Source organism: Rhinatrema bivittatum, chromosome 6 (assembly GCF_901001135.1).
Source record: "Rhinatrema bivittatum chromosome 6, aRhiBiv1.1, whole genome shotgun sequence".
NCBI classification, from domain to species: Eukaryota; Metazoa; Chordata; class Amphibia; order Gymnophiona; family Rhinatrematidae; genus Rhinatrema; species Rhinatrema bivittatum.
Window position 1 is genome coordinate 328,854,012 of NC_042620.1, and position 18,048 is coordinate 328,872,059.

Consider the following 18,048-nt stretch of genomic DNA (forward strand, 5'->3'; position numbering starts at 1 on the left):
AGGGGAGAAGAAAAACAACCAATAAGGGCTGAATAACATAGTCTGGGTAAAACAAATAAGCATGGGTGTAGCTTGCTTATTGCAGCGGTTACTTCCCCTACTACCCCTAACTAATCAAGCTTGATATTTCACTTGGATGCAGCTCCATCACTGCTCTCTACATTAATGGTGGGGGTGGAAGGGAAATAGAACCAAAGAGCTAAGAGAAACAGATAAGTATGAGAAAAAATGTGTGAAGCTTGCTGGGCAGACTGGATGGGCCGTTTGGTCTTCTTCTGCCGTCATTTCTATGTTTCTTTTTTACTCAACGCACAATTAAACTCTGGAATTTGTTGCCAGAGGATGTGGTTAGTGCAGTTAGTATAGCTGTGTTTAAAAAAAGGATTGGATAAGTTCTTGGAGGAGAAGTCCATTACCTGCTATTAAGTTCACTTAGAGAATAGCCACTGCCATTAGCAATGGTAACATGGAATAGACTTAGTTTTTGGGTACTTGCCAGGTTCTTATGGCCTGGATTGGCCACTGTTGGAAACAGGATGCAGGGCTTGATGGACCCTTGGTCTGACCCAGTGTGGCATTTTCTTATGTTCTTAATATCCAATTGGCTAGCAGATTGCATCTCCTCCTGTTATACCCAGGTGAGACTGTATCTTGGGGATTATGTCAAGGCTCATTCTGTCAGACCCATAGAGGAGTCAATGGCCCACATGTAGATCTCCATGGGAACTGCTCACAAGGCTGTGACGTGGCATTCTCTCCACACATTCACATCACATTACTGTATCTCCCCCTCTGTTACCAACAGCACTGGCTGTTTGTCCTCTTTTGTGTTGGGGAGTAGCTTGTAGCTAGGGATTCACCCATGTGTGAGGTCAACCATCCTGCTGGTCCTTGAAGAAAGCAGAGTTACTTACCTCTAGCAAGTGTTCTCCAAGGACAGCAAGATGTTAGACCTCACGAACCCACCTGCCACCCAATGGAGTTTGGATTCTCCTAGTTTTTATTTTAATCCTAATTCTTTGTTACGAGACTAAAGAGGAACCCTGTGTGGATGCATGGTATAGGGTATGCTGGGCATGCCCATTGTGCCTAGTCAAAGTTTCTGAAACTTTTGACAGAAGTTTTCTGCATCTGACCTCCATCTGATGTCATCCGAGAATACCTGTTATAGGTAAGCAACTCTGCTTAAGCTGCTAAAACCTAAGGGAGATGTACAGTAATGGAGGTGAAATTCTAAGCACAAAAGAGTGGGTTCTGGAGGTAACTGATGATAGCAAAAGCCGGAAAGATGCTTGGCTGTATAGGAAGAGGAATGATCAGCAGAAAAAGGGAGGTGATGTTGCCCTGGTGAGAGCTAATTTGGAATACTGTATACAATTCTGGAGACCACAGCTTCGAAAAATATGAACAGGTTGGAGTCTGCCCAGAGGGTGGCTACCAAAATGGTCAGTGGTCTTCCTTCTAAAACATATGGAGATACTTAAGATATAAACATGTATTCCCTGAAGGAAAGGCAAGATAGGGGAGATAAGATAGAGACATTCAAATATCTGAGGCTTCCATGCACAGGAGGCGAGCCTCTTTCTACAGAAAGGAATCTTTAGAACAAGGGAAGATGGGATGAGGGTGAAAATATTTCTATATAGAGAGAGGAGTGGATGTATGGAACGGCCTCCCAGTGCAGGCGTTAAGAGACGAAAATGGTATCTGAATTCAAGAAAGCATGGGATAAATGCAGGGGATCTCTGAGGGAGTGCTGGGCATTGTAATGACTACAAAAATTGGAGAAATGGGCCATATGGTCTTTTTCTGACATGTTTCGATGTTTGTATTTGTTGATTAGTTAAAACTTTTCCTTTTTGTTTCACTAGCCCAGATCTTTCATATAAATATGTAGAAAGGTTTGTTTAAACCAGTGGTTCCCAACCCTGTCCTGAGGACCCCCCAGCCCGTTGGGTTTTCAGGATCTCCACAATAAATATGCATGAGAGAATATTTGCATGTTATGGAGGCGGTGCATGCAAATTTTCTCTCATGCATATTCATTGTGGAGATCCTGAAAACCTGTCTGGCTGGTGGGGTTGCCAGGACAGGGTTGGGAACCACTGGTTTAAACTAAGCTCTTTTAGTGCTGTCTGCTTTTGAATGGCTGAAGCAGACGATCACAGTCTGTTCACCACGGGAGTTAGGTAAGCTGTGGCTGCTGGACTCAGCAGCGAGCAGAAAAGCTGGCACCAAACAGTAATACACAACCCTGCCCACATAGATCAGCCAGGCTGAAGTCTCTTATTGTGCCGTGATGGCTAGAGCAAAGTAACTGCCAACTCTGACACCTTGCACATACAAGAATTTTGTGAATTTTTTATTTTTTTTTTTCAGTTTTTGGGTTTTCTACCTGCAGTATAAGTGAACAGAGATGAATGAATCATGCTGCAAGACTGCCAGAAAGCATGAATTTCAAAGGCCTCTAGAGCCGGTGGCTTCCCATGCACGCCTGTCTCTCTCCATCGGGTGTGCTTTAGCCATCCTGTGATTTCAGCTTTTCTGGGCTAGTGGGTCCCGCAAACTGCGATGCTCTGCGTGGACACCTTGAGCGTGTCTGGTGGGGAGATGGCTGACTGCAGTCTCCTGCGTACCCTAGAGCCATTGCTCTTGACATGGCTTTGCCTAAAACATGTTCTGTAGGATCAATTTGCTTGGCAAAACTGATGTTTAGGTTAATCTTGTCACACCTTTTTGGGCATGCTGGATGCTCCCATTGGTTCGTTTATATCTCAGTCTGATGTGAAGAATTTGTTTTGTAGACATGGAATGAGGTAAACGTTCCTGGAAACTGTATGCCGGATATAGCTTGGGCAGGCTCTTGGTTAATAAAACTGCTTTTTACCATTAATGTAAAGATGTGTGAATGTTTTGTCGTCTTTTTTTATGTAATTTCAGATGGAATATCAAGAGCTGGGTCTGCCTTGTTTAACGAAATGAGAAATGCAGTTTTTGGCAGAGTAGCCCAAAGTTCCATCAGAAGGATAGCCAAGAATGTTTTCCTGCACCTCCACAACCTGGATTTGGGTTTCCACCTAAACAGGCAGACAGGAGCTCTGTCCAAGGCCATAGACCGAGGCACCAGGGGGATCAGCTTTGTCCTCAGCGCTTTAGTCTTTAATCTGGGGCCAACTGTGTTTGAGGTGGCCCTGGTCAGCTGCATTTTGGTAAGTAAACATTCGCAGCACCTCAGAGCACAGTACACGCTAGATTTGTTCAAGCCATCAGCGTGCTAGTTCAGTGGCTGCATTATTTGGTGGTTTCCTAGGACTTCTTTCTCTTTCTGCTCTCTTACATTATTTGGAATAAATTCAGTTCATTTTTTTTTTTTTTTATGGCCCATCGTCCTGCTTTTAGAAATCTCCTTTCATCAGTTGGTTCTTTTCACTGAACTGGATGATGCATGCATAGAGTTTTAGTAGAGATCAGCACCCAAGCGCACTGTTTATTGAGATGCATAACAAAAAAAAAACTGTAGAGGCAAAGCAACTTGTGTGTTTGATTGCGACACTAAGTCCTGCCCCTCGTGCAGGTATTTGACCCCAGGTGGGTTTACTCGATTGTAATTGTTAGTCGTGATGGAACAAGCTCAATCCAGGGAACAAAATGAGTCTCGTTAAGGAGTACGCTAAAATCGGTGAACTGTTCGGTGGTAAATGAAATCAGCAGACCTCAGAGACTTAAAATTTCCCTTTGTATGTCCATAGTTTTGTTAGAGCACATCTGTAAGCCACTGGTGGGGGGGGGGGTTTTGGATATCTGCGCTGTTCTTGTACGGTGTGGAGGATGACGCTGAAAGAGACGGAGGACTGCTGAGACGAGTGGGGAGTAGAGGAAGGGGCAGAAAGTTTCCCAGAGAGGAAGACTCTGAGGCGGAGAGAGTTTTTTTTTTTTTAGTTGTCATTTTCAAAAGGATTTACCCACAACCCCCCAGGTTTTACTGTTTTATTGTGACTACCTCCGTTGTACGCAGATATATCTCATGCGTATTCATTGTGGATGTCCTGAAAACCAGCCCTGTCCGTGGCACTCCAGGTCCATAATTGCCTACCTTTTGTGTAATTGTTTTTGGATGCATCTCGGTAAGGTTTTTCCGTTTTGGTTGCTGTTACAGAAGACGGTCCTGTATTTTCAACCTCAGTGGGAGCCGTGGAAGCAGTGTCATTATAAAAAGAAATACAATTGAAAGCGGGGACAGCAGATGAAGTGGCTTCTGCCCTTGTCAGGAATGGTGCGGACTGCAAATGCAAACTGATGTTTGGTTTGTAAAGGAAAAGGAGAGAGCGAACCTCTTTTTTGCGCAGTAACCTTGCTGCCCTGCTTTTTCCATTTGAGAGCAGGAGTAATCGAGGGGGCTGTGTCTCGGCTTTCTAGCTGAGAATTCTGGCACCGCATCCCACTTCTGCCTGTTTGTAAGCTTTGATGCATTCTCTCCATATGCCTCGTTTTTTTAACCACACAGTAGCTGGGTAATGGTAATTGTGACTGTTAATTACATTTTGCTCTGAGGTCCTGCTAAGGTGCTGTAGAAATCTAAAAACATGATTTCGTTATTGTGTACGAATGGCCTCCGGTTTCACACCAGGAGTTTATTATATGAAGTGACTCATCGCTGGAAATGTTTGCAGCTGTCGGGATTCTAACTTTCATAATGTTGTCACTTAAGTGTGTGACTTTCTAGGGACAGTAAACGATGCATATGAGTGAGAGGGGGGCAGCAGAGGAGCTGGGGAAATGGAGACGTTCAGCTTCCTCCAGATATAACAACCAATACGTTGGAAGCCTTGCCGCTGACTACCTCTTCTCTTATCCTCCTCCCAGTCGTGTACTCTCCAGTCTGTCTTCTCCTTCCTCGCCCCTGCCTTGTGGAATAGACTGGACTGCCTTCAGAAGTCCAGGAAGCTTCCTCTCTAGACTGCAGGACCCATCTTTTCCAACTAGACTGTCCCAAACCTTAAAACATTAGCGCCAGATTGCATCTTTCTGCCATTCCCATGTTGGGCTTCTCTGTGCCAAAAGGTGTCCTGGTTAGATAAGAATTGAAATGTAACACTAACCAATAAGAGATGACCAGCAAAGCACAGACTAAGGGTAGTGATGGGTAGATTCTTTCTCTAGAATCCCAGTACTATTGAGGGATATAAAATCACAGCTATCATCTGCTAAGTTGTCATTTTCTGCAAAAAGACTACAAGCTTCGTGCCAGGTTTTCTTTTTTGACTGCTTTGTTGCATATAAGCACTTTTATTTTATTTTTGCCTGGGAAGTGTTTTTTTTTTTTGTTTTGTGTTTTGCCGCCTTTAGTCTTCCAACTCAGTTGAACAGATCTGTACTGAGCTACAACACTGTGAGCTTTTGTTCAGTTTTCCCCATCTTTTAATAACGTCTCCCATCCCAGTGAACATTCTTGGGTAGGACAGTTCTCTCTCTACATGTGAACTCCTAAACCTGACTATCCAAAAATCTTCTGGAGCAATTACAATTGCAAAAATTGAATGTATGTATTGCTCAAAAACACATTATGAAAATGCTCGTTTACTATTAACACTTTCGCACCAAAATATGAAACCAAAACCCACGAAATATTGGGACTTTCAACAGAGCAGCATAGAAACTATGAATACTCCATTATGCTTCTGTGTTATAGTTCATCCCAACACAGGTAGCATTTCAGAAACGTTCCTGCATCAGGGGACTTTTCAATATGCTTTTCAGCGCATCAGAATGTGGCCGAATTTCTGAAATGAACTATTAGTTTGGACAATGAACTGACCACAGCCGCTATCTGGAAACAATTATTTTGGACATTGATTTTTTCATGGCAGCCATCTTACTGTGATTTATAGAGCTAAGAATTTTATGCTTGGTTTTTTTTTTTTTTTTTTATTGCATTCATAAGAATGAAAAGTACAAAAAAAAAAAAGGAACTTTGTGGAACCAACAATGAAAGTGTTTAGCAACTACATGCTATAAAAAAATATAGAAGCATAATGAATCGCGTATTCATAGCTTCTAATGCCACTGTGTTGAAGGTCCCAGTATTCACATAAATTGTGCTCTTCCCAGGGTTTTGGGTTCATATTTTGCTGTGAGAGTGTTAATAGCAAACAGGGAGCATTTTTGTAGTGTGTTTTTCAGCAGTGCGTTAATTCATTTGTTTTTAACCTGACCGGTAGGTGTTGGCTGCCTCCTCAGCTAGGCCAGGGAGCAGAAGTCAAGTCCAGGAATCTAACTTGGATATCTCATTATAGATATGAAACCTTTGGGCCAGCCTTACTCTAGTGCTCTTGAAAGTGCATGCCATTTGCCAGCATTAATTCCATCGTATTTTGTTTGTTTTTTTTTCTCCCACAGTACTACAAATGTGGTGCCCAATTTGCACTGGTAACACTGGGGACACTGGGAGCATACACCATGTTCACCATAGGAGTCACACAGTGGAGGTAAAGCGTTCTCAGAAAATGATCCTGCAATTCCTCGGAAGAGAGAGGTTTTTCTTCTCCCTGCGATGAATGATAATTTACAGATGTGCAAATCTTTGTTTTACAGGACTAAATTTAGAATTGAAATGAACAAAGCAGATAATGAAGCTGGGAATGCTGCCATAGACTCACTCTTAAATTATGAAACGGTGAAGGTGAGACATAACTGAATGCCGGCTGCTGCCAGCTGTGCTATATGCAAGGACTGTAACTCACTTGGTGCTTGGGGCTGTTTGTTCTTTGCCCTTCTGTCACTTTAGCAACGATTCTGGGTCTTGTACTGGGCTTACAGAAGCTCTCATGGGGGGGTTTCCCTTTCTTTTTCAGTTTGGCTTATATTTTCTCACTTTTATGTCCCGTTCCCATTTCTCGTTGACTTAACTGTGCACAAAAGGGCATGCCTTGTTGATGCACAATGCTGCTCCAAAGGTTTGTTTGAAGTCATTCGGCCTTTAGCTTGTGCTTCACAGCACCCTTGGGTATGATTGCAGTACGGCAGGAGATGCCCTGGTGTGCTTTATTGCAATTATAAGATGGAGTTGAGATTTTCTTTCTGGAAGGTTGTTTTGGGGGGAGGGGTTGTTACATGTTCATTTTTGACATTTTTAGTAGGACTAGCTGATAAGACAGCAAATCTTGTGATATTAGATATGTGTGGGAAAAATTTTATTTGGGTACTTTTTTTTGTTTTGTTTCATTTTGTTCACTTAAATTTTGTATATAAGTATATAGTGCATTCAGAAAGTATTCAAACCCCTTCACTTTTTCCACATTTTGTTACGTTACAGCCTTATTCTAAAATGGATAATATGCATTTCCTAGCGTGTAGGAGATGGGCTCAGGACCAATGGGCATAGTGTACTCCTGATAGCAGTTGGAGACGGAGTTTCAATCTGACGTCAGCCCTAGTACATATACCCCTGCAGGAAGTGCAGCTACTCAGTATTTTCCATCTCCATAGCAGCATATTGAGAGGGGAGTAATATATTGTGGTCTTCGAGGTATTCTGATAATCTGGCATTAACTAATTTTTCCATTACCTTGGCTATGAAAGGGAGGTTGGAGATTGGGCGAAAGTTGGAAGGATCTTTGGGATTTAAATTAGGTTTTTTTTAAGAGAGGTTTGATGGAAGCAATTTTCAGGTCGTCTGGATAGATTCCTTGGGCTAAGGAACAATTGATAATGTCAGTCAGGGCATTGGAGATGGTATCTGGTATTAGCAGCAGTAGTTTGGAAGGGATATGGTCAAATGGGTGAGAGGAAGGTTTCGTTCTCTTCAATACTGATTTGGTCTCTGATGTTGCAATAGGTTCGAAGGCTTGTATAGAAGAGCCTTTGCAGGGATGGAGGTATGTGCTGAATGGAGCTATGGTGTTAGGTTTCAGCTGTGATTGCAGGTTGGAAATTTTGTTACTGAAGAAGATGGCCAACTCCTCTGCTTTTTCGTGCGCTTGGTTGAGTGGAATGTCTGGTGGGTTGACGAGTTAAATTCGAAACGTAAGTAAAAAGGGCTTTTGAATCAAAGATGAAGTGATGGATTTTGTGAGCATAGTAGTCCCTTTTTGTTTTTAATGTGGCGCTCTTGTATAGGTGGAGGGCGAGTTTGTAAGCTGAGGGAGGTCGGTGAAGGAGCTTTACGCCATTTACTTTATTTTTGTCAAAGGGAGTGTTTAAGTTTTTTGAAGTTCTACGTTAAACCAGGGTTGTCTTTTGGAGGCATTGTGTTTCGGTTTTTTTGTTGCCAGTGGACAGAGTTTATTTGCTGCCGATTCTGTGATGTTGGACCAGGAGTGGAGAGCTGAGTTGGGAGTAGAGATATCTAAGAGAGGGAGTTCTAGGACAAGGTGTTCGTGTAGTTCATCGGATGAACAAAGATTTCTGTAGGTAAATTGAGGTTGAGGATTGTGTTTCTTACTCGATTGTGCCAGCAAAAATGTGGTGGAGATTAATGCGTGGTCTGACCAGGGAACTGATTTGCATATGGGTGGTGCTGAGTGTAAGATGCCTGAGTTTACAAAGATGAGATCCAAAATGTGTCCTGCTCTGTATGTGGGATTGTTGATTATCTGTTTGAATCCCATGGCGGTCATGGCGTTTAGGAAAGATTCGCAGTTAGTAGAAGGCGAGGGGTCGTCAACATGTAAGTTAAAATCTCCCAGTATAATGGCTGGAGACTCAAGGTTTAGGTGAGTCGCTATTAATTATAGAATGGGAGAGGCGTCTGAGTCCAGAAGTCCCGGGGGGCATAAACTAGAATGATTTGCAGAAGGTCAGATTTGAAGAAGCCGGCTTCAATTTTTGTAGGAGAGTAGATTGGGAATTGTGTAAGTCTCAGCTCTTTTTTGGCTGCAAGGAGAATACCCCCACCCCTTTTTTTATCTGTCTGGGAATAGAGAAGAAGTTGTGGGTTTCAATTGGAAGTTGGTTTATTAGTGCGGTGTCCGTATTTTTAAGCCATGTTTCCGTTATTGCGCAGAGGTCCGGATTAGAGTCCAGTAGAAGGTCATTGAGTATTAGTGTTTTTTTTGTAAGAGATTGGGCGTTGAATAAAATCAAAGAGAAAAGAGCTAGGCCTAGAGTCTGTGTAAGAGGGGAAATCATGATGGGAATGAGTGATTTATAGGTAGTTGGACGGGAAATCGCTGAAGGATTTCCTATGAGAATAGACCTTTGTTGGAGAATTGGGATTGGGAGACCGATAGGCATTAAAACAGGAGTTGTTAGCCCATCCTTCTGAGGCTGTTAGACTTCAATTTTTTTTTCAACTTGAAGACTACTGAAGAATAATTTACACAAGAAGGCTACCTCCTCCCTGAAACATAAGCTGTTTTTATAGGGTAATCACTAAGGCAAAAAATGCTGGTGAATTTGGTTAGGGGGAAACGGTAATCGGCCTTTGTTTCTAGGTTATGCCGTTTGTTTCTAGGTTATACTACAAATCAAGGAATTGCTGAAATTTTTCAGGAATATTATGCATCCCTATATAAGGCGGATGAGGGGAACATTTCTGTATGGACTAAGTTCTTGGAAAAAGCCAATGTTCCTTCCTTAACTCCCATACAATTGAAGCGTCTCAATTCTCCACTGTCAGAATCAGAAACTGTTTCATTAATCACATCTCTACCAAACTAAAGTGCCAGGGCCAAATGGCTTAACGTCTCATTTTTACAAAGTGTTGAATCCCTTTGTGTGTGCACGATTTAAGGATTTGTTTGTGTTGATCCAGACTGCCTTAATGCCGGATACTTTAAAGTAGGCTCTCATTGTGGTTCTTCCCAAGCAGGGTCGAGACCCACAACAGCCGAATTCATACTGCCCTATATCTCTTTTGAATGTGGATGTCAAGATTTATGCAAAATGAATGGCAAATAGATTGGCAGATATAATGCCTTGCCTGATCTCTGGAGGTCAGGTAGGCTTTGTTAAAAGGCGCAGGTCCAGTATAAATATGACTGAATTCTTTTTTTTTTTTTTTTTCTCTGGTTTTTATTTGACTTATTCTTTTATTGATGGATCACTGTAAGCGAGGCTTCTTCCTGTCCTGTTGGGATTCGATGTGGGAAAGGCATTTGACCAGGTTTCATGGGACTTCTTGAAGTGTGTGTTAGGATTATTTGGTTTCACTGGATTCATAACTCAAGCGATCAAAGTTCTTTACAGCAATCCAATGGCAAAAAATGATGGTTAATGGTATTCTTTCTGAACAATTTCAGTTGACCAGAGGGACCAGACAGGGGGAATCCCTTGTCCCCCTTATTCTTTATTTTAACCCTAGAACCCCTGGAATCAGTGGTGACGGCTGCCCTGCAGGAATACATTGTGTATCATGGTGTTCCTTTGCTGACTTCGTTTCTATTTGCAGATGATATTCTATTTATTCCCCAAGCTAAACGTTTGCTCCCGATGTTGGATATCTTTCGCGACTACGAACTATTCTCTGGTCTGAAGTTGAATTTAGACAAATCTGAAGTATTGGATATCATGGCCCATTTACATGGGAGTTGGGGACCTTTCTCCCCCGAAATGGGCGACACCTTGCATTAAATATTTAGGGGTTTATATACATACGGATCCAACTGAGTGGTATCTGGTCCACATTCCTAACAATATTCAGGAAGTTCGCCATCACACTCTCAGCTGGATGAATTTCCCATTGTCTTTATTGGGGAGAATTGCTTTGCTTAAAATCTCTCCTCCCTAAGTTGTTGTACCCTCTGCAAATGCTGCCAATATTGTCTAATAGGGATCTTAAAAATTTAATGCAAATTTGTACTAAAGTTGTTAGGGAGGATCATAAGGCAAGGGTTTCTATGAAAAAAACAATTGATGGTTTCCTAATATTCGCTACTATAACCTGGCATGTTCACTGAGCGCTTTAGGTGACTGGTTATTTGGTACCTGCTCTTTTGCAGAAACTTGTTGTTTTCACCCATACAGTTAGTTTTTTATTGCATGCTGGGCCTGGGGATATTCCCAGTCCTTTCGTTTATTGCATATACTGCATAAGTGTATTATTAAGGTGGTGATCTCTGTGGAAGATGCTATTCCTTCCTTGGAAATACAGGCCTTGGTTATCAATTCGGGAGAAACCATGGTTCCTTGCAGGAGAGACATCAGTTTTTTTTTTCCAATTGTCTCAATAGGGGAGAGGTAGTTTTATTGACTTTATTGATTACCCAAATAGGCTTTTTCCTTTCAGTATTGTGAAGAAAGTCTTAATTTCCTATCACAGGACTTTTGTATTACTGTCAGCTTCATAGCTTTATTTCCAAGAAGATTAAAATTGTTTCTCACCCAATCCTCTGGTCCCTTTCAGAGATTACTCACTTTATATACAAGAAAGAAGCAGTCCTCAGCAACTCTATATAAATACCTTCACGTTATTAGTAATTATAATATTTAGTCCACTTTGGCTTTGGGATGGAATTTTGAGCTTGGGGGGGATTTAGAAGAAGATGACCACTCTGATAGTTTGGCCATGTTCAATCGTAATATACCTTCGATGCTATTTAGGGAACAGCACTTGCGAGTCATTCATGTGTTTATAATTTCAGCGCATAGAGCATTCCAAATTTACCTGAGAGCCCGGGGTGTAGGTGGTGAGATGTGGAATTGTCCACCTATATGGAAGTTTTGGGAGGAAGTCAGAATTCTTTCAAGACAAATGCAATTACAAATCCCAGAGCAGGCGACTCTGTGTGTCTTGGGGATGATGGCTTATGACTGTGAAGTTGCAGTCTTGATAAACGGACTTTGCATTGCTCGGCGGTGTATGTTGGCGTGATTGGTGACTCTCCAACATTATCTTTCTGGTATGCTGAAATGCTAGACCTTTTATTAATGGACTTCAGATCTTGGAGTATGGGAATAAGTGGAAAGCAGTTTAATCACTTTCCCAGCATGGTGGGGGTGGGTTTAAACGCAGTTGCCATTACCTATTTGGGATTGATTTTCTTTATCCCGAGGAATGAACCCCTGTGATAGCCTCTTCCAACCCAGTTTGCACACCACATGCTCAGAAGTGAAGGAATTTCTTTGACTGGTTGGTTTCACCTTTGGAGGGGGAGCAGGAAGACGGGGTGAGAATGGGGGATTTCTAGTTTTAAGTGGGATATTTCTGAAACTTTATTTGGTTTAATCTTTTAATGAGTCAAGTGATAGTCTTATTAATGCTTGGTTATTTCTGTATTGTAATATGGTTGCTTGCTAAACTGAATAAAGACATCACTTAAAATAAAATAATGGGAGAAAATCCCCAAATCTAGGTGTGCCATCATACCCAAAAAGACTTGAGGCTGTAATCGCTGCAAAAGGCGTCTTAACAAAGTATTGAGTAAAGGGTCTGAATACTTACATAAATGTGATATTTCAGAGTTTTTTTGGGATTTTTTTTTTAATTTGCACAAGTTTCTACAAACCTGATTTCATTTTGTTATTATGGGGTATTGTGTATAGGCTGAGGAGGGGAAGAAAGTGCACATTATCCATTTTAGAATAAGGCTGTAATGTAACAAAATGTGGAAAAGGTGAAGAGATCTGAATACACTGTAATTTTGTGTATATAAAATAACGAAATAAGATAAAGGCATATCCCTATGATAGATGTACTTGTCTGACTATTATGGCATATACCTCTACGGCTATGATTATAGACTGACCAGCCAAATGTATTCTCACAATTCCATTTGTTTCCCTCTTTTTAACCTGCATTTTTCACCCAATTAATAAAATATGAATTGTTGGGAGATGTAAGGCTATTTATTTAGTTCGGATACAGTTATACTGATCACTGGTTTAAGGAGCCTGAAACTTTGCCTGATAAAGGTATCCTCACAATTTTTCAAGTTTCAAAACATTTTTGGTGATGGGTTTTATTTGTAATCAGTATGTTTGGACCCATAGTTAGAATGTAATTTTCAGGTTAAAGGGGCACACTTTAAGGTTACTGTAATCATGTGCCATAGAAGATGGTAATTTTAAAACTGCATCCTTTTTAAAAACTGCTGCTTTTTACATTGTTTGGACTTGGCATGTAAAAATAACTAAATAGTGGGATCTTGCTTTGTGGGATCTTGCTTTTCTGTGTTCTTGCAGGGATCCTGTAATATCTAAATTAAGTTCCCAGTATTGCAATCTATGCTGAAAAAAGTTATTAAATAAAGCAATAAATTGTTTCCAAATGTACATTCTTGGATAGTTGTGTATTAGTATAGGGACAGTGGATGTAAAGTCATGTTGATGTATGTGTAGGGACAGGAAGCTCCATGTAAAAATGGAGCAATGCCAAGAGATGTGAAACTGTATTGCTTTGAAATACATTATAGTCAAGTATAAGACACTGCTATGCACATAGTGGAGAAAATGTCAGTTATAAGAAGCTGCTTTGCTTAGGTAAGCTGAAAGGAAATATAGCTTGATGCTGTAAGGAAAGAGTTTTTAACTTGAGCACAAGGGTTTTTATTAAGTACAAGAAACTGCTTTCACATAAACATTTTAGTTTTAGAGATAAGGAACCATATCCTACTTTCATTGGCATACATGACTCATAATGTTACTGTTTGAGTATAATGAAATGATGGCTGATATGCAGAGAAAGAAAATAGGGTAATGCATGTGCTAGCAAGATTTAGTCTGAAATTATAAAGGAAGGTGAATTCCACCACTGATTTGGAACAGATGAACAAAACCCTGAACTTATCTGAACCCCAGTGCTGTGTCCTCAGACCCAGAAGAGAGAGAGAATGTCCTACTCTCAATGGGATTCACCTGAGCTGCCATGTTTGATTGAAAGGGGACAGGACAGTGGACTGGAGCTCACTGATTGCTTGCAGAAAAATCACTGAATATATATTTTCGTAAATACTTTCTCTGCCTTGTTCTTCGTTTTGGGCCAGTCTCATAAGTGGCTGTATGTAATCACAATTGTACTTATCAGACTATTATCTTTGTATATATTGCATTTATTATGGTCATGGATCTTACCAGAATACATAGGGTGTGTGTGTGTGTGTGTGTGAAAATATATAGATATATATAGATATATATAGAGATATATAGATTCTATATAGATATAGATTCATTATGCTGTCTTATTTCTGCTGAGTAACAGGCAACACAGAGAGAGAAAAAACTCACAGGTGTTTAGTGTTCATCTACAGTAATAATCATTTTAAAAAATCATTGGTTGGTGCTCCTTCAGACTGAATATACTGACTTCATTTAACAGATTTATAATGCTTGCATTTTTTTTTTTAATGTTTGCGTGAACTTTATTTCTAAATTAATACCCATTTTTTCATTTCACAGTATTTCAATAATGAAAAATATGAAGCGGAGAGATACGATGGCTTTTTGAAAACCTATGAAACTGCCTCACTAAAGACTACCTCAACCTTGGCTATGTTGAACTTCGGACAGAATGTTATTTTCAGTGTTGGTCTAACAGGCATCATGGTCCTTGCCAGTCAGGGAATACTGGCAGGTAAAAAAAGAAACTTGTAGTTTACCATTATTCCAAGTTCTTAGCCTCTCTTCCCATACCTTGCCTTTCCAGTTTGTTAAAGATGGCAAGAATACAAGTTAGGATCGGCTAAAACCTCTTTAGCTTACAAGTAATTCAGATGTTTAGGGTGTAGTCTATGCAAAAATATTGACTTCAGCATAGAATGCTAACCCTGACTTGGCCGGTCAAGGACTTGTGAGCGTGTAAGGCATAATTCACATTTGATATTGTTGCCTGAATAAGAATAAGCTTCATAAGCTCTGGTTTAGGATCCAGACCTACTCAGGCATTCTAGATATTTTCTAACACTTACTTTGCTTGCTGAGTCGAACATGTGCACCTCTTTGATTACAGCATCAGGCTGTAAATTTGCTCTGCATTTTCCCTTGCTGGTTCCATTTTGTTCATTTAGTGTATGAAAGCTCTTCATTGCAGGAAACGAGAACAAGAAAAGTTTGACCCTGGGTCTGTTCTGACTGTTGGAATTTCTGATTCAAGCTGGCAATGGAAAGTAACCTGTTTTATCCATGATGTGAAGGTTTCATGCAGTTCTTTCAAACAACACGGTTATGCAGTACAAAGGAATGGCGTTTCTCATGGCACCGGAGTCAAGCATGCTTCTGAATCATTTCGGCATTTCATGCAGCATTCTGATGTTTCTGATGCAACCCTTCTTTGATTCGGTCATTGAAACCCTTTGCCAGATTTACAATAACATGTATTTGGAGATTATTTTTGCAGATATGTTATTGTGCTTCCCGGTTGGAGCAGTAAACTGGTGAAAGATTTATTATTTTAACGTTTACTAATACATTTAGTCACAAATGTCATAGGAACAGTTTTCTCAACCAGAATATTATTTGGCATATTTGAATGGCACATACTTTTTGACACTGATGTAATAAAGATTGTAACAGAGCTGACCAGGTAATACAATCCAGGAATACCACTCAATAAGTCATATAAGTATACTTCAAAAACTCCAACTGGATATAATGAACCACAGTGAGGACTTCATACATGGCTTAACCTTATTCACAAGATGCTTCTCACAGCAACCCCAATATAATTGTCTCACTGTGTGTTATGGGTATTTTAGTGTTTAGACAGGTGGATCCAGAACAAGTGGGCTATGCACCTCTACCAGCAGATGGCGACGGAGCAAAGCTGACATCACAGTATAGAAACCCCTGCAGTGACAGCCTGCCAGTATTCTCTGTCTCCAGCAGATGGTGGATGTGCATCTCCCTACTGGGGCTTGCTTAAAGTTTTTAGAAGGAGAAAAGAAGGAAAATAAATTTGTCCCGCTCTCCTGTGGCGATACAATCTGGTTCCTAGCCTCAGTTGAGAATTCCTGAGGAGATGTATATTGGATTACTCCCTCAGATGAGTGCCTTGCTCCAGTAGCTGGTATTCAGCCAGCGTGGACTTAGCTGTAAACAGCTGAAAAGCAAGTGGGTGCAGGAAACCAAGCACGGTAGTGAATGTATATGCTCTCTCTCCTCCCGCAGCCAGAGGCTGACTGTGTACTCAGCCAGGACGGGTTGAGCTCAGGAAAGAAAAATAAAAAAGCAACGGAAGTTTTTGTAGGGATTCCTCATTCCTTTGGTCTCCATGCTCAGCATGCTGATCCCATGTTCGTTCTCACCTCCAGAGGAGCTTGGGGATCATGAGCAGCTGTTTTTGGCCAGGCCCTGCTCTCAGATTTTCCTTGTTCGTCACATGGTAGCCCACTACAGCTTTTTGCACACTTTTTCTGTGCATTATCTTTAGTTACATCGGTTTGTGTGACAGTTGTGCGCCTAGTTGGACACTTGGTTGGGCGTCTATCTGACATCACAGTGATGTCAGCTTTGCTCAGTCTCCATCTGCTGGTAGAGGTGTATAACCCACTTGTTCTGGATCCACCTGGTTTATACTAAAGAAAAGGAAATTCAGGTAAATCGTAATTTCTTATTTTTTTTCAAACTTGTTTTAAATGTAGGTAAAAATGCTTTTCCCGATCACTGTATATTTCTTGCATATCAAAATTAGTCAATTAAAAAAAAAAAGTTGGTACTTATCCAAGCTGAGGTATGCTCAGTATTTCAACAGAATGCTCCATTTAGTCTCAAAATCCGAGAAGATCTGCAGTCTGAAAATTCACTTTGAGTGCTATTCTCTGGTTGGTTACATAATTTTGATATACAATAGAATTTCTAATCTAATCTTCTAAACACTGACAGCATTTGACATAGGGTTTACAAGTTTTTATAGCCCTAGAGCTCCAGGGTTTGACTAGCACACTGCTGAGTCCTTTGCATACCCCTCTTTCATGTTCTCTCACTCTCTCATAACTAACCCCTTTGGTCTTTTCATTTCAACCACTTCTTGTCTGTCTGAAGGGCACTGGCATAATGGAGATGGGAAAATATTTTCTTGTTACTTCAGTGGATGCCTGTATTTTCTGTGTGTTTTTGCTTCATGCCACTATCTTCAATGTTAGTTATCAGCCATTTTAGCATATCGGGCATCAGAGAAGATGAACATCTATGCACTCACTTGGCAGTATTTCAGCTTCCCTGCTGGCACATGTGCCCTGTGTGCGGGATGGCGAGAGGATCATGCCTGTTACATCCCCTGCAAACATATTAATTAAGGGATCTGAATCCCCTACAGCACCTCTTTAAAAAGAGCTCAGCCTTCAGTGTATCATGCCATTGGATGCCAGCTGTAAACCAGTCATGAATTCTCAAATCACCAGAACGTTAAAGTGAGACCCTCGCCATGCTCTGCACTATTAATTGTAAGGAAGTCTTGTTAGGGCTAGCAGAAGCTTCAGTTTAATTTGTAGAATGTGTTTCTCTATTGAAAATCAGCATCCAAGAATTTAATTTTCTAAATCTTTCAGCCTTAATACTTTTCATGGCATGAAAGCCACCATTCTGACCTGGGAAGAAAGTAATTAATGTAGAATATTGTATTTTTAGACTAGCCATACTTGATCTTTGACACGCTGTGCTGCGTGAGCAGTGAGCCTTCATTATATCCTAGATATTTACCTTGAACTGCTGTCAGATCTGCAATGTGTGTGTTTTAAAATTCTTTTGTGTAAGAGAGCTACAGATTGAATAAATCTGATTTAGACATTGCAATCCAGTGTATGAGCCTGCTGACCAGGCTTTTAAGAATTTCAGAATACAAGTAATGTGTATAGAATGCTTGTGTGAATAGTCACATAATGCGTTTTTATTTTATTTAAAAAATGTGTTGAGGACAATTTTCAAAGGGGTATATCTGAGAACTAAGTTGTTACCTGACTAGTTTCCCCTGGGAGGAAATTAGCCCCTCACAGCAGATAAAAATATACGTGTGCTTTCTCAACGTGGATACTTTTATTCAGATGAAAGAGAGGCATTCCCAGGGAGGGTGAGTGGGGTAGGGGAAATGTTATGGTTGGGAGAGTCCCCAGCATGTGCAGATTTTGCATTTTCAAATCTGTGTACACTGTTGCCTCCATTCTGTTACCTGCAAATTGAGTA

The 18,048-nt window shown here is 40.8% G+C and overlaps 1 protein-coding gene across 4 annotated transcripts in view; it reads left to right on the forward strand.

Annotated features, from left to right (window-relative positions):
* ABCB7 (ATP binding cassette subfamily B member 7) overlaps positions 1-18,048 on the forward strand; it is a 169,065-nt gene that overhangs the window by 92,825 nt on the left and 58,192 nt on the right. For 3 of the 4 annotated variants that reach the window (XR_003857574.1, XM_029607661.1, XM_029607664.1), the window contains 4 exons: positions 2,941-3,209; positions 6,397-6,485; positions 6,592-6,679; positions 14,332-14,506. Coding sequence is in view for 3 of the 4 variants with exons in the window: in XM_029607661.1 (XP_029463521.1) it covers positions 2,941-3,209; positions 6,397-6,485; positions 6,592-6,679; positions 14,332-14,506 (621 nt within the window). In the remaining variant the exon portion in view is untranslated. The remainder of the gene's footprint in view (positions 1-2,940; positions 3,210-6,396; positions 6,486-6,591; positions 6,680-14,331; positions 14,507-18,048) is intronic. The other variant, XM_029607662.1, reaches the window with a different exon arrangement.